Source organism: Rhinolophus hipposideros (genome assembly GCF_964194185.1).
Source record: "Rhinolophus hipposideros genome assembly, chromosome: 8".
Classification (NCBI taxonomy): domain Eukaryota; kingdom Metazoa; phylum Chordata; class Mammalia; order Chiroptera; family Rhinolophidae; genus Rhinolophus; species Rhinolophus hipposideros.
In genome coordinates, this window is record NC_138054.1 from 67,032,230 (window position 1) to 67,048,609 (window position 16,380).

General features: G+C 35.2%; 1 protein-coding gene across 16 annotated transcripts in view; it reads left to right on the top strand.

Moving 5' to 3' along the window:
- Positions 1-16,380, top strand: part of SCMH1 (Scm polycomb group protein homolog 1) — a 144,311-nt gene that overhangs the window by 48,559 nt on the left and 79,372 nt on the right. For 10 of the 16 annotated variants that reach the window (XM_081055413.1, XM_081055403.1, XM_081055412.1 and 7 more), the window contains 2 exons: positions 1,153-1,223; positions 12,107-12,341. In XM_081055413.1, the coding sequence (XP_080911539.1) occupies positions 1,153-1,223; positions 12,107-12,341 (306 nt within the window). Of the gene's footprint in view, positions 1-74; positions 267-1,152; positions 1,224-12,106; positions 12,342-16,380 lie in introns of those variants that run through there. The other 6 variants (XM_081055405.1, XM_081055418.1, XM_081055414.1 and 3 more) reach the window with 3 other exon arrangements.

The window sequence follows — 16,380 nt, forward strand, 5'->3', positions numbered from 1 at the left end:
AAGAGTTGTGGGAAAGGAACTGGTTTTAAAACAGAAGCTATAAAGTCAATAGAGTATAAAGTCTTGGCATCATCTTTGAAGTGATTTAGATTTCATCATTCAGTGACTCCTTTTTATTCCCAGCATCTAGTGTTTTTTGCATGGTCCAAAGAGGCCCTGTGCTGCTGCATTGCAGAGGAAACTTCAAGAAATGCTGGTTTGCTACACTGTTTTAGCTTGTGACAGTCTCTGGGACATTCCCTACACCATCATGGGGTCTCCTCTAGGTGGGTATTAGGGGGAGATTGGTAACTGGTTTAACCTTTAATGAAGAACTTGGTAAGCTTTTGCAGTCCAATAAGATATCTCTTAAAAATGTTTTCCCTGGCCCCAGCATAATGTCATTTAAAGATTGTTTCTCCAGTGCAGTGTTTCTTAAACTTTGAGAGGCACTAAGGCTACTTCAAGAGGCTAGAAGATTCTGTAGACTCCCAATTTATTATTAGTTACTGTCATCATAAATGCTACCAAGGACTTACTTATCTCTAAATTATCAGATCTTTGTCATTTTGTGCCTCAGAACAGTGGTGGGAACAGGAGTTGGGCTGGGGGTGGGTGAGAGAGAACCAGTTTTTAGAGTGAGGATTCAAGTATAATCTCACTCATTCTGGCTTTTTCTACCCTCTAGTCCTCTTACCTAATGTCTCCAGATAGCCTTTCCTTCATTCTTTTTGAGCTGAGAAAGGATCCAACCATATTGGGTGTTACATGCTATCACCTCATGGTAATAAGGGACCTCTCCATGAGTTAGGTTGTTCAGAAGGAATCTCCTCATCCACTTTCTACATCTTTTGTTCTGTTTTCCACAAACTTCCTGGGCACTTCTTTGAGACACTGGTATATCTTGCTCTGGTATTTTGGATCACTTTAGGGACTAACATGAAAAACACCTGAGATCATCTTTAGACTACGATTTAAAAACATAGATCTAAAATGATACACTTAGGTCATCTAGATTCCTCCCCCTAATACTCATTTGAGCCCAAACAGGGAAAAATAAGTTTACTTATGCTCCACACCAGTCTGAAAAGAACCTAATGTTTAGTGTAGATTACATCCTGAAAGCATTTTTTAGGAAGTTGACTGTGATAGAGATTTCTATTTCCTTTACAGGTCATTTTACCTGGGACAAATACCTAAAAGAAACATGTTCAGTCCCAGCGCCTGTCCATTGCTTCAAGCAGGTAATTGATTCTCAACATCTTCAGTAGGTGGGAGGCAAATAGGTTTTTTCTGGTCCTTAGACATGTCAAACATGAGGTGGGAACCCTTGGGCTTCTCACTTGAAGGACCAAGAATAAACTTCTATGGAAAGAGTGCAACTTAAGACTCACTATGAGTCTTGGCAGCAGACATTCTCCTCAACTTCATCCCAAGTAACACCTTTTCCTTCTTCACCTCCTTGAAGATATTCTGTGTTACTGAAAATAATAACTAATTTATACTATAGCTCTTTTAGGACAAGTAGGAAATATAGTTATAGCTCCTAGGCGGTTCTTGAAAGTAGAGAAGTATTTGTTTCTCTGTACTCAACAGCCCTGCCACAGTCTTCTCTTTCCATAAAAATACTGGCACTGAATCCCATGAAGGATTCCCCGACGGGGAGTGTTTTAGGAGTTCATCAGAGGTCATTCAGAGCTTCCCACATAGGATTAAGTGCCCCACACAATGCATAGATAATGTTGACTATATCAGTATATTTTAACTCTGGTAAGCAAATTAGTGTGCTGTGCTATGCAGAGCTAAACATTAAAAAGTTATTCACCTCTCCCGTCCTTTAGTAGTCTATGGTTATTTCCTCAAACTGTCAACATTTTACTTTGAGTTTGAATTTTATCTATACGCTAAATAAAAGTACAAACTCAGAACTTCTGCTCATTTGAAATAATAGGGACTAAATTAATACTCCCACCTAAAATAATTTTTTTAAAAGAAAAAATATTTAAACAATTGTTTTCAAGTTACTGAAGCACAGTGGTCTCTTAGAAATGGAAAACAAATGACTTGAGCACCTTATGATTTCCCAGTTACTGCCTTAAGAGTGTTTTGAGACCATGTCCCAGGGAATGGGAACCCAAGCTGAGCCCAGGTGACTCCCTAATCTGAGGAGATAGAGCTGAGCATCCAGGGAAATCAAGGTGGCTAGAATTTGCAGGGTGCAGTGTCAGAGATGAGATTGCTTCACAGAAAGAAAAAAATCAAAGATCTGCAGAGATCTCCCTTCAAGTATTCAGAAAGTACTATTACTCTGTGTATGAGTGTGCGGAAACTACCCAAAGCCAAGGGGAAAAAACGTCTGTGAGGATGAGAAGGAATAGAGCCTGGCGCTCACACTGGGCTGGGAATAGTGCCTGATCCCACCAGCTAGACTGGAAGATCTCAATCCATGTGACATTGGGTGAAATACTGAGGAAGATCTTGCTCACTGGCAGGAAATAATTAGCCTTAAAGTGAACACTGCTCTGGACCTGCCTAGCAAATCATAAAAGCAAGACTCAAAATGATCAAAATATTTCCAAGTAACTTAACTGAATCTAGGAACAAAGCACAAGAAGGGAATGCAAAACTATACAGCACCCAACAGGTAAAAGTCACAATGTCTGGCATCTGATCAAAGCAGGCATGTAAAGAGGGAGGAAAACAACCAATAATGAGCAGAATAACCAATCAGTGAACCAGACTCAGAACCTATACAGATCTTAGAATAGTAGACAAAACATTAAAACAATCATTTTAATTGTATTCCAAATGTTTAAAAGTTAAGCAGAGACATGGAAGATATAAAAAAGACTCATTGAACTACGATGTGCAAAATAAAAAATACACTGGATGGTATTCATGGTAGAAGAAAAGATTGGTAAACTTTAAGACATAGCAATAGAAACTATCCAAAATGAAACACAAAGAGAAAAAAGAATTTAAAAAAGAACATCAGTGAACCACTGGATAACTTCAAGTTCCATGTGATAACTTTATAGAACATGTAATTGGAATGCCCAAAGGAGAGGAGAGTGTGGGGCAGAAAAATATTTGAAGATATCATGGCTAAAAATTTTCCAAAATTGATGAAAACTGTAAATCCACAGATCTAATAAGTTCAGTGAATTACCCCCAAAGAAGAAAATGAAACAAGAAGAAAACTCCACTAAGGCATATTACAAATGCTTAAAACTAGTAATAGAGAACATCTTAAAAGCAGCCAGAGAAAAAAGGTACTTTACATACAGGAGAACTAAGATAAGAATGACATTATATTTTCTTGTCAGAAACAAAACAAACAAGAAGAAAGTTGAGTAACATCTTTAAAGTACAAAAAAAACCCACTGTCAACTGAGAGTTCTATATCCAGCAAAAAGATCTTCCAAAAACGAAGGCAAAGTAAAGATATTTTCAGACATACAAACACTGAAAGAATTCATCACCAGAAGACTCACTACAAAATGTTAAAGTCCATCGAAAAGAAGGAAAATGATACCAGATGGAATTACATATCTATACAAAGGAATGAAAATCACTGGTAGTTGTAAATACAAAGGTAAAGACATAAGGTGTTTTTTCATATTGTTTAAATCTCTCTTAATAATTGTGTAAACAACAACAATATTTCATTGTAGACGTGACTAACAGATGTATAAGTAAACGTGTAACAATAAGCTTAAAGGCCGTGAGGGGAGAAATCTTAAATATACTAGTGTAAGAGTCTTGCACATGAAGTAGTATACTATTACTAGAAGATAGACTGATAAGTTAAATATATTTACTATAAACCCCAAAGCAACCACTAAAATGATAGAAAACAAATAGCAATATGGTAGATATAATCCAGCCATATCAATAATCAAATTAATTATAAATGATCTAAATGCCCTGATTAAAAGGCTGAGATTGTCACATTGGATAAAAAGCAAGATGCAATTATATACTGTTTGAAAGAAATTACACTTTAAATACAGAGGGTGCCAAAAAAAAGTATACCATTTTAAGAAAGGAAAACTGTATTAAAATTGTAATACTCAATATATACCAATAACAAAAGATGAATATAAGTCACTGCAAGACTTCTGCAATTACAAGAGGTGCTCAAAGTAGTTACCATCAGCATCCAGACACTTTTGATTGCAGCGAACTATTGCTTGAGCATCTTTGACCAAAGTGTCCACTTGTATACATTTTTTTTGGCACCCCTGGTATAAAGACACAAGTAGGTTAAAGGTAAAAGAATGAAAAATGATACACCATGCTGACTGACATTGTCAATATTAATTTGAAAGCAAAGAATATTACCAGGGCTAAAGAAGGTAATTCCATCATGCTAAGGGATCAGATAATCCTTACCTGAAGTAAAAAATTATAGAACTGTAAGAAGAAATTTATCTATGGTCAGACTTTTAATACTGTTCTCTATAGTTAAAGAACAAGTAGAAAGAAAATTAGCAAGTATATAGTAGACATGAACAGCACTATCAACCTACTTGACCTGATTGACACTCTCCAACAACAATAGAATATATGCTTTGCTACACGCAGAATATTTGCCAAGTTAGACCATATTCTGGACAATAAAATAAGGCTTGATAAATTTAAAAGGATTTACATAACGCAAAGTATGTCCTCTGATACTTTGGAATTAAATTAAAAAACAGTAGCAGAAAGTTATCTGGAAGATCTCCAAATATTTGGAGACTAAGTGTCACATTTCTAAATACCCATGGGACATTAGGGACATTTAGGGACATTAGAAAGTATTTTCAACTAAATGAAAATGGAAGCAGAACATTTAAGAATTTGTGGTATGCTGCCAAAGCAGTATTTAGAGGGGAATATATAGCACTAAACACCTATGTTAGAAAAGAAGAAAAGTTTCATTTAGTGACCTCAGCTTCCACTTTAAAAAACAAAGAAAAAAGAGCAAGTTAACACCAAAGTAATTAGAGGAAAGGCAATAGAGCATAAATCAAGATTAGAGCATAAATAAATATAATAAAAAACAAAGATAATAGAGAAAATCATTGAAACCAAAAGCTGATTCTTTGCAATGATCAATAAAAGTGATAAACCTCTGGACAGATTGATCAAGAACAAAAGAAGAGAAAATACAAATTATTACTATCAAAACTGAAAGAGGTAACATCACCATCGATTCTATAGATATTAAAAGGATAATAAAGAACAAAGGATAATAATGAACAAAGTTATGTCTTTAAATTTGACAACTTAGATGAATGGAAATTTCATGAATCACACAAGTTACCAAAGCTCACTTAAGAAGATAAAAAATCTGAATAGCACTATTTCTTTTACAGAAATTTAATTTGTAGAAAATTCCAGGCCTCAATGACTTCACTGGTGAATTGTTACATACATTTAAGGAAAAAATAATGCAAATTCTACAGACTCTTCCAGAAAATTTAAGAGAAGGGAATACCTCCCACCTCATTCTATGAGGCAAGCGTTACTCTAAAACCAGGCAAACACACTGATAAAAAACTACAAAGCGACATCCCACATGAAAATACATTTAATAATTCTGAACAAAATTTTAGGAAATTGAATCCAACAATATATAAAAATAATTCATGGCCGAGTGGGGTTTAATTTCAAGAATGCAAGATTGATTTAATATTCAAAAATAATTCAGTGTAATTTACCATATGAACGCACTAATGAAGAAAGAATATGATCACATGAATAGATGCAGAAAAAAACATTTGACAAAATCTAATGTCCATTACTAATAAAAACTCTCAGCAAACAAGAAATAGAAGGGATTTTCTAAATCCTAAACCCTAAATCTACAGATAATATCATACTTAACGGTAAGACTAGATGCTTTTTCTTTAAAGTCAGAAACAAGACAAGGATGTCTGCCCTTGCCACCCCTATTCAAAGTTGTATTACCGATGCAACCAGGCAAAAAAAAAAAAAAGAAAAGAAAAAGAAAGAAAGAAAGAAAGAAAGAAAGAAATTAAAGGGCTCCAAATTGAAAGATTAGAATGAAAACCATAGAAAATATATGGGTGGCAAATAAGCACATGAATTGATGGACAACATCATTTCATTAGGAAAACAGAAAGTAAAAGCTTAATAAGACATCACTGTACATTTATTTAAATATCTCTGATGAAAAAAGACTAATCCCCTACTAATAATGGCAAGGATGTAGAGCAAATGGAATTTTCATAAACTACTGGTGAAAATGTAAAATAGTTCAAGTACTTTGGAAAATAGTTCAGCAGAAAAACTTCAGCATACTACTGAAAAAAAAAGCCCACTAAATAAATTAGAAATTGAATTATACATCCTTAACTTGAAAAAAAGTAATTTATACCACAGTACTAAAACCAGAATTTTACTCTATGGTAAAAAGTAACTCAAATAGAGATATAATGGAAGAGAAACTCCCATTTTACAATAGCAGCAAAAAGTTAATATTTATGAATGAACTATATCAAATATACAAAACTTACATAAAGAAAACTTTGGAAAACAGCTTACCAAAAGCATGCCCCAATTTTTGAAAAAATCGCAAAATAGACTTTGCCAAAATTAAGAACTTCTGCTCTTTAGAAGACGTTGGTAAGAGAATGAAAATGTGAGCCATAGATTTGGAGAAAATATTGGCAAATTACATAGCTGACAGTAATACTCTCCAGATTGATCTACTGATTTGAAGTAATTATTATCAAAATCCCAACTGCCTATTTTGCAGAAATTGACAAGTTGACGCTAAAATTCATACAGAAATACAAGGGACCCAGAATAGCCAAAACAGTTTCGGAAAGGAGAACAAAGGTAAAGGATTCACATTTCCTGATTTCAAAACTTACTACAAAGCTACAATAGTCAAGACATTGTGGTACTTGCGTAAAGATAGACATATAGATCAGTGGACTAAATTTGAGAGTCCAAAAATAAACTCATACATTTATGCTCAATTGATTTTCGATAAAGATGCCAAGACAATTCGGTGGGAATTTTCAATAACTGATGCAGAGACAACTAGATATCCGCATGCAAAAGAATGAAGTTGGACTCTACCTCCACACCATATATAAAAACTAACTCGAAGTAGATGATAGAAGTAAATGTGAGAGCTAAAACTATGAAACTCTCAGAAGAAGACGTAGGAGTTAATCTTCATGACCTTGCATTAGGCAGTGGTTTTAGATACGGCACCAAAAGCACAAACAGAGGAAAAACTAGATAGATTGGCCTTCATCAAAATTAAAAACTTTTGTGCTTCCAAAGACACTCTCAGTAAAGTGAAAAGACAACTCACACAATGGGAGAAAACATTTGTAAATCATGTATCTGGTAAGGAACTTGTATCCAGAAGATGTGAAGAACTCTTACCACCTCAACTTTAAGACAAATAACTTAGGTTTTAAATGGGCAAAGGATTTGAATAGCTGTTTCTCCATATACAAATGGCCAACAAGCACATAAAAGATGCTTAACATCATTAGTCTTTAGAAATATAAATCAAAACTGCAATGAGATACCAGTTCACATTTACTAGGATAGCTGAAATCAAAAAGGCAGACAATAAAGTGTTGGTGAGAATATAGAGAAACTGGAACCTTCATATATAGCTGGTGAGATTGTAAAATGCTGTAGCCATTTTAGGAACCAGTTTGAAAGTTACTCAACATGTTAAACACAGAATTACCACATAACCCAGCAGTCTCACTCCTAGATATATATCCAAGAGAAATGAAAACATGATCACACAAAAACTTATACACAAATGTTGAAGGCATCATTATACATAATACGCAAAAGGAGGAAACAACCCAAATGTCCATCAACTGATGAATGGATAAGCAAAATGTAGTATATCCATACAATGGAATATTATTCAGCAATAAAATGAACGAGGTAGTGATACACTACAGACCAACCTTGTAAACATTATGCTAAGTGAAGAAAAGAGTTACTCACATATTGTAAAATTTTATTTATATTAAATCTCCAGAATATCCATATATTAAATCTCTGAACCCATAGAAACAGAAAATAGATGAATAGTTTCCAGGGACTGGGCTGAGGGGAGAATGCTAATGGGTATGGGGTTTATTTGGGGAGGATAATGAAAATGTTCCAAGTTTAGGTGGAGTGATGTTTGCCTCTGAATATACTAAAAACCACTAAATTACACTGTAAAAATGTAAATTTTCTGGCAGGTGAGTTAAACATATACCTATTATAGGATCCATTCATTCTACTTTTAGATATTTCTAAAATATGTATAGAAAGTATTTTTCCATACAGAGATTTGTACATGGATGTTCATAGAAGATTTATTTGTAATAGTCAAAAACTGGGAACACACCAAGTGTTCATCAACATGATATACTACTCAGCAATAAAAAGAAATGGATTATTGGTACATTCAACAGTATGGATAAATATTGTAATAGTTATGCTGAATGATAATATCTATAAACAAACCCTATAGCCAGCATCATACTAATATCTATTTAAAAAAAACCCCTATAGCCAACATCATACTTAATGGTGAGAAAGTAGAAGCTTTTCCACTAAGATCAGACATAAGACAAGTGTGTCCCTCTCATTTCTCCTTTTCAACATCATACTAGAAGTCCTAGCTATTGCAATAAAATAAAATAAAAAATAAAAGATTTACAGATTGGGGAGGAAGGAAGGAGTAAAACTCTCTTTGCTTGCAGATGACATGATTGTCTATGTAGAAAATCTAAAAGAATCAACAAAAATATTTCTGGAACTAATAAGCAACTATAGCAAGGTTGCAGGATACATGGGTAGTATACAAAAGTCAATTGCTTTTCTGTATACCAGCAATTAAAAAGTGGAATTTGAAATAAAAAACAATACCATTTATATTAGCACCCCCAAAAATGAAGTACTTAGGTATAAATCTAACAAAATATGTATCAAATTTATCTGAGGGAAACTACAAAATTCTGATGAACAAAATCAAAGAATTTAAAAATAGAGAGATAATCCATGTTCAAGAATAGGAAGACTCGGGGCCGGCCCGGTGGCTCAGGCAGTTAGAGCTCCATGCTCCTAACTCTGAAGGCTGCCGGTTCGATTTCCACATGGGCCAGTGGGCTCTCAACCACAAGGTTGCCAGTTCAATTCCTCAACTCCCCCAAAGGATGGTGGGCTCTGCCCCTTGCAGCTAAGATTGAACATGGCACCTTGAGCTAAGCTGCCACTGAGCTCCCGGATGGCTCAGTTGGTTGGAATGCGTCCTCTCAACCACAAGGTTGCCGGTTCGACTCCCACAAGGGATGGTGGGCTGCACCCCCTGCAACTAGCAACGGCAACTGGACCTGGAGCTGAGCTGCACCCTCCACAACTAAGACTGGAAGGACAACAACTTGACTTGGAAAAAAGTCCTGGAAGTACACACTGTTCCCCAATAAAGTCCTGTTCGCCTTCCCCAATAAAATCTTTAAAAAAAAAAAAAAAAAAAAGAATAGAAAGACTCAATATTGTCAAAATGTCAGTTCTTCCCAACTTGATCCATAGATTCAGTGCAAGCTTAATCAAAGTTCCAGCAAATTATTTTGTGGATATTGACAAACTGATTCTAAAGTTTATCAAAAGATCCAGAAGAGCCAACGCAATATTGAAGAAGAACAAACTTTGAAGACTGACACTACCCAAATTCAAGACTTACCTATAAAGCTACCATAATCAAGACAGAGATATTGGCAAAAGAAGAGGCAGATAGATTAATGAAACAGATAAAGAGTCCCAAAATAGTCCCACGTAAATATAGTCAACTGATCTTTGACAAAGAAGCAAAGACAGTAAGTGCAATGGAGCAAAGATAGTCTTTTCAACAAATGGTGCTGAAACAACTGAACAGCCTCATGCAGAAAAATAATCTAGACCTTACTCCCTTCAAAAAAATTAATTTGAAATAGACCACAGCTCTAAATGTAAAACTTAAAACTCCTAAAATTTAACATAAGAGAAAAATAAGATGACCTTGGGTATGGTAATAACTTTTGGGATACGATACCAAAGTCATGATCTGTGAAAGAAATAGTTGATAAGCTGGACTTCATTAAAATTAAAAACTTCTGCTCTGCGAAAGCCACTTTTAAGAGAATAAGACAAACCATAGACTGGGAGAAAACTACATGCAAAAGACACGTCTGATAAAGGTTGTTATGCCAAATATACAAAGAACACTTAAAAAATCAACAATAAGAAAATCAACAACTTAATTAAAAAATAGGCCGACGATCTTAGACACCTCACCAAAAAAGATATGTTAAAAAAGCAAATGAAAAAATGTTCCAAATGCAAATTAAAACAATGAGATACTATACACCTATTAAAATGGTCAAAATCCAGAAACTGACACCACCAAAAATGCTAGCGAGGATGTGGAGCAGCAGTAATTCTCACTCGTTGCGTGAGAATTACGCAATGCAAAATAGTGCGGCCATTTTGTAAGACAGGTTGGTGATTTCTTACAAAATTAAACATACTCTTACCATATAATGCAGCAATCACATTCCTTGATGTTTACCCAAAAGACCTGAAAACTTACTAGCACACAAAAGCCTGCACATGATGTTTACTGCAGCTTTATTCATAATTGCCAAAACTTGGAAGCAACCAACATGTCCTTTAGTAGGTGATGGATAAATAAACTGTGGTATAGCCAGACCAAGTAGTATTATTCAGCCCTAAAAAGAAATGAGCTATCAAGCATGAAAAGACATGGAGGAAAGTTAAATGTATATTATTAAGGGAAAGAGGCCAATCTGAAAGGGCTACTTACTGTATGATTTCAACTATATGGACATTCTGGAAAAGGCAAAATTATGGAGACAATAAAAAGATCCGTAGTTGCCAATGGTTGAATGGGAGGGATGAATAAGCAAATCACAGAGGATTTTTAGGGCAGTGAAACTACTTTGTATGATACTATAATGGTCTATATGTGTCATTATACATTTGACCAAAGCCATAGAATGTACAAGACCAAGATAGAACCCTAATGTAAACTGTGGACTCTGGGTAATTAGGATGTATGACTATAGGTAGGTTCATCATTGTAACAGATTTACCCCTGTGGTATGGGAGCTGGGAAAAGGAGAGACTGTGTATGTGGGGGCAGGTGTATAAGGGAAATCTCTGAACCTTCCTCTCAATTTTGTCGTGAACTTAAAACTGCTCTTAAAAAGGTCTTTAAAAAAAACAAAAGAAATGAATTATTGATGTATTCAACAATATGGATGAATATCAAAATAGTCACGCTGAGTGAAAGAAGCTAAACCAAAAAACAATAGTATGTTCTCTGATTCCACTTAAGAGTAGAAAGTGCAAATCAATCAGTGATAGAAAGGAGATCACTTGTTTGCCTGAGTACAGGGGTCTGGGAAGGGCTGGACAGAGGGATTATCAAGGGACATGAGAGAACAAGTCCATGTTCATTATCGTGATTGTGGTGGTGGTTTCAAGGGTGTATCTGATGTATATGGTATCGTGGATGTATGCATTTGTCAAGTCTTACTAAAGCGTATAGTTTATTGTATGTCAGTTATAACTTAAAATTGTTTTTAAAAATATGAATTGATTTATAAGTAAATGTCAAAATAAGAAAAAGATTAACCCCCAGTAGTTAGTCTGTATGGTGGATATACAGACCAATATATTGAAATGCTCCATGAAGAGACACTAAGGATATGATAGGTAAACAGGATGATTTCTGAAAAGAAAACATGAATACCTGGAGGATGAGGGAGTTAGAGAAGGTAAGATGAGAAAGCCTTCAAGTTAGGACCATCTGAGGCACTCTTGTCCTTTTCTTACTCGTGTGAGTCAATACTTGATGCTTTAGTGAAAAGTAATTTTTTCCTCTTCATCTTCCCTTTCAGTGTTTCTTTTGCATGTGACCCTTTCTGAGTGTTAGGCAATAATTCAGGGTGGTTGTCCCTGGCCCAGCTGTAACATGTTTGAGTCCAAAGCATAAGTTTTCAGGTTCCATCTCTTAGCATCCTTACTGAAAATGCCGTTTACCTTAGTCTGCCTAATCCCCATGGCTTGTTCTCCTCAGTCCTACACACCTCCAAGCAACGAGTTCAAGATCAGCATGAAATTGGAAGCACAGGACCCCAGGAACACCACATCCACCTGTATTGCCACAGTCGTTGGACTGACAGGTGCTCGCCTCCGTCTTCGCCTTGATGGCAGTGACAACAAGAATGACTTCTGGCGGCTGGTTGACTCAGCTGAAATCCAGCCTGTGGGGAACTGTGAGAAGAATGGGGGTATGCTGCAGCCCCCTTTGGGTGAGTAACTAGACCCAAGCTCTCCTTAGCCAACTTGTTACTTTCCAAAATTGTACATGACATTTTGGGAAAGCCTAGGATCCCCTGCCTATCCCTTCTTTCTCAGATGGCCCAAAAGAAAAGGCCCACGCAAAATAAAATGAGCTGTAAAATCTGGACGGCTTCCTCTCTACTTTAACTTATGCCATCCAAGCATCCCTCAAACTCTCCTTTTTCTAACAAAAAACCAAACCTATCACCCTTTTTTGTTAGTTCCCACTTACCCTGAGAGAATGGAAGGAGGTCTTGCTATTTAATCTGCCACAAAAAACCACAGAGCTTTCACCAAATTCTACAATGATAATAAGAGGTGAGGAGAAAATCTCCCAGTAGAAAGGATGACTGGTATAAGGGTCCCTTTTCGCCTTTCCCCTACATTCTCATGTGGTCCTGGGAATTTTCTCACTTTGAATTAATTATCCAATATAAAATGCATTATTTTACTTAAACTAATAACCCCCCTAGATTTTTTTTCCTCAAGATCAGATTCACCTTTTTTTTTTTTTTTTGCCTCAGTGTACCTGAGAGATTTAGCCAATGTCTCAGTTACTATGTATCATTATTGCAGTGATTCTCAATGGAGGACAGAGAGAGATGGGTTACGGGCTTTGGGCTATGTTCCCATCAGGAGGTTGTGCTAGATTAATTGAGAATTAGAGGACATGTACTGTTTGAAAGAGTTCCCCAGGTGGTTATTTAGCATTTCCCCCCATTAAAAATTATTTGTCATGTAAAATTTTAAACATATACAAAAGTAGAAAGACTAGCAGATCCATGTGTCCCTTATCCTTGATAATTATCAACAGTTAGTCTTGTTTTATCTGTACCATTACAACCCTCTGCCCCCTTCTGCCCAACTGCCCAAAAGTAGTATCATTTTATCATTAAATATTTAGTATATAGCTTTCATAGATAACATTTTAAAACGTAATTATAACAACATCACATGTAAATAAACTAATGATAATTTTTAATATCAGCAAATACTCAGTGTTTAAATTTTGCCTATTGTGTGTGTCTCTCTCTCTGTCTGTCTCTCTTTTTTCTCTCTCTCTTTATTATAGTTTCTCTGAATCAGGATCCAAATAAAATCCACATATTGCAGTTGGTTGATACGTCCCTTAAATATCTTTTAATCTTTGGGTTTTCCTTCTCTCTTAATTTTTTCTTGCAGTTTATTAAGTTGAAAACCTAAGTCATTTGTCTTCATAATTTCCCACAATTAGATTTTGCTGATTATATCTCTATAGTATCATTTAACATGTTTCTCCATGGGTCTTCTCTTTCCTAGAAATTGATAGTTAGATCTAGAGGCTTGATTAGATTCATGTTCTGTTTTTTCATAAGAATATTTCATAGATGGTGGTGTTTACTTCTGTTAGGAAGCATGCGAGGTCTGACAATTAAGTTCATGAACTTTGTTGCACCAATATTGCTAAACTTTTTTGATGTCAGAGGGATTATTCATTATGAATTTGTACCAACTGTATGGACAGTTAACCAAGTTTACTATTTGAAAGTGCTGAAAAGGCTGCGTGAAAAAAATTAAATGAAGATGACCTGAACTTTTCGCCAACAATTCATGGCTCTTACATCACGACAATGCACCAGCTCACACAGCACTGTCTGTGAAGGAGCTTTTAGCCAGTAAACAAGTAACTGTATTGGAACACCCTCCCTACTCACCTGATATGGCCGTGACTTCTTTCTTTACCCGAAGATAAAGGAAATATTGAAAGGAAGACATTTTGATGACATTCAGGACATCAAGGATAATACGATGACAGCTCTGATGGCCTTCCAGAAAGAGTTCCAAAACTGCTTTGAAGGGTAGACTAGGTGCTGTTGTTGGTGCATAGATTCCCAAGGGAAGTACTTCTGAAGGTGATCGTAGTGATATTCAGCAATGAGGTAGGCAGCACTTTTTCTAGGATGAGTTTGCGAACTTAATTGTCAGACCTCATATATGGTCTGATTGTCTCTCACTATTATAATATGCTTATGTAGCAGTCATTGCTGCTTGTGGCCTAGATCAAGGATTGACAGATTTTCCTAACAGGTCAGATAGTAAATATTTCAGGTTTACATGCTATAGATTCTCTATTGCAGCACTCGAATTTTCTTTATAATGCAAAAACAGCCATAGACAATACATAAACAAACAGGCAAGGCTGTGTTCTAATAACACTTTATTTACAAAACCAGTGGCCAGTTTGCTGACTATTGTTTGCTGACCTCTGATTTAGGTTCATTAATTTACTATGCTTACAAAATGGGAAATGTTAATCTTATCATTTTATCTACACAAATTAAATGGAATATACCTATTACAATAAACTTCTATCAACCATTTGATTATTCTTAGGCATAGTGCATGGAAGAAAGATGGTTTAAATGCTTAATTCTTTTATTTACCAATTTTTAAAATTATGAATTGCTTTACTAACATCCTCCAAAAATGTTTAAGGAGGGTTTTCTTGTTGTTGTTGAGTATCATAAACTCAAAGATTCATACATATTTGATGTGTTTCATTTCATTGCACTCATTGTTTTTATTGATTCTTGAATCGTTCCATCTTTGGCCTCGTAGGAACCTCATCAAGTTGTTTCCTGACTCTTTATTTGATAGCTCTCTTGGATTTTTGGAATTTCAAAATGTTCCTTGCTTATTGTGTACATTTCTTGCCCCAAATGGAATCAGCTATTTCTTTTAGAACTCCTTTGAATGGGAAGTATTATTTAGAGACCATAATCTGAGCACTAGAGTGCTCAATGCTAGTGGGTTGGTCATACTTTCTAGATGTTTTTGGTATAGAGAGGTAGGAACATCCTTTATTTTTTTTTTTTTAAGATAAAAGTCATTAGTTCATCTTGATACTTGCTACTAAAATTCAGGACCATGCTGTTTTTACTTATTTCATCTGTAGTCTTTTAAACCTGTATCTCCTTTGTACCACAACAAAACTATAGTTCTCTATGTCACTAACAAAATTACTCATTTGTTTTATTCTAAAATACTCATACAATAGTCTCAGGATAACGATTCCAGTATTACCACCATTATGAGCACTAACAGTGTTTGAGTTATTTGCATTTCTTTTTTTCTTACTCTCAAAGGAAGTACAGTCAAATAATGTGCTACAAGGTCAATTGGATTAGTTTCTCTCTGGGTAGCAGTGCTACCAATTTGACATAAGCCCAGATTGACTTGTTTCATTGTATTTTTGATTCTTAGATAGCTTTTTAAAATGTTTACTTCATACATACATAAATTATATACATTGTTCATAAAATCAACTCTATAAAACAAAGTATACTCAGAGAAATCCCCTTCATTCTATTTGTTTCCTCTGCATAGGTAACCACTTTCTTTTATAGTTTATAGTCTATTTTTTAAAATATAAACAAATATATCCATGTGTGTATATATGTGTGTACATATATAGATATGTGTCCTCCACCTTCTTATATAAATGAAGCATACTATACATGCTTTGCTTGACCTTCTTTTTTCATTTAACAATATATCCTAAAATGACTCCTAGTAGTATGGAAATACTCATCAGTCCTTTTTATAGCCACATGGTTGCTGGATTATTCTCAACCTACTTTATGAATCATTATTTAGAAGCATCTTGAGAGGCTGTTAAAAAGTACAAGGTCCCAGAAATAATGGTGACCATCTAACTCAAAATCTTTCCATAAATTCTTCATAAATGTACAGATCAAAAAGGAGAAGAAATCAATCCACCCATAACTCACGCCTAAACATAACTAGCTGTCAAGAATATCACAAATTTCAAGTAGATGTTAGTCTACATTTTCAGATATAGAGATCTGAAACCAGTACAGCCAATACCAGATTCATACCAGTGTGGAGAGTTTTATGTAGGTGGGAACTACGTTAAAAAAGAGAGAGGGCAGCAGAGGGTGTACGTAGCCAAAATCACCCCCAGAAAAAGGTAGTCCCATTCAGAGTGGAAAATACTGAGAACAGAGC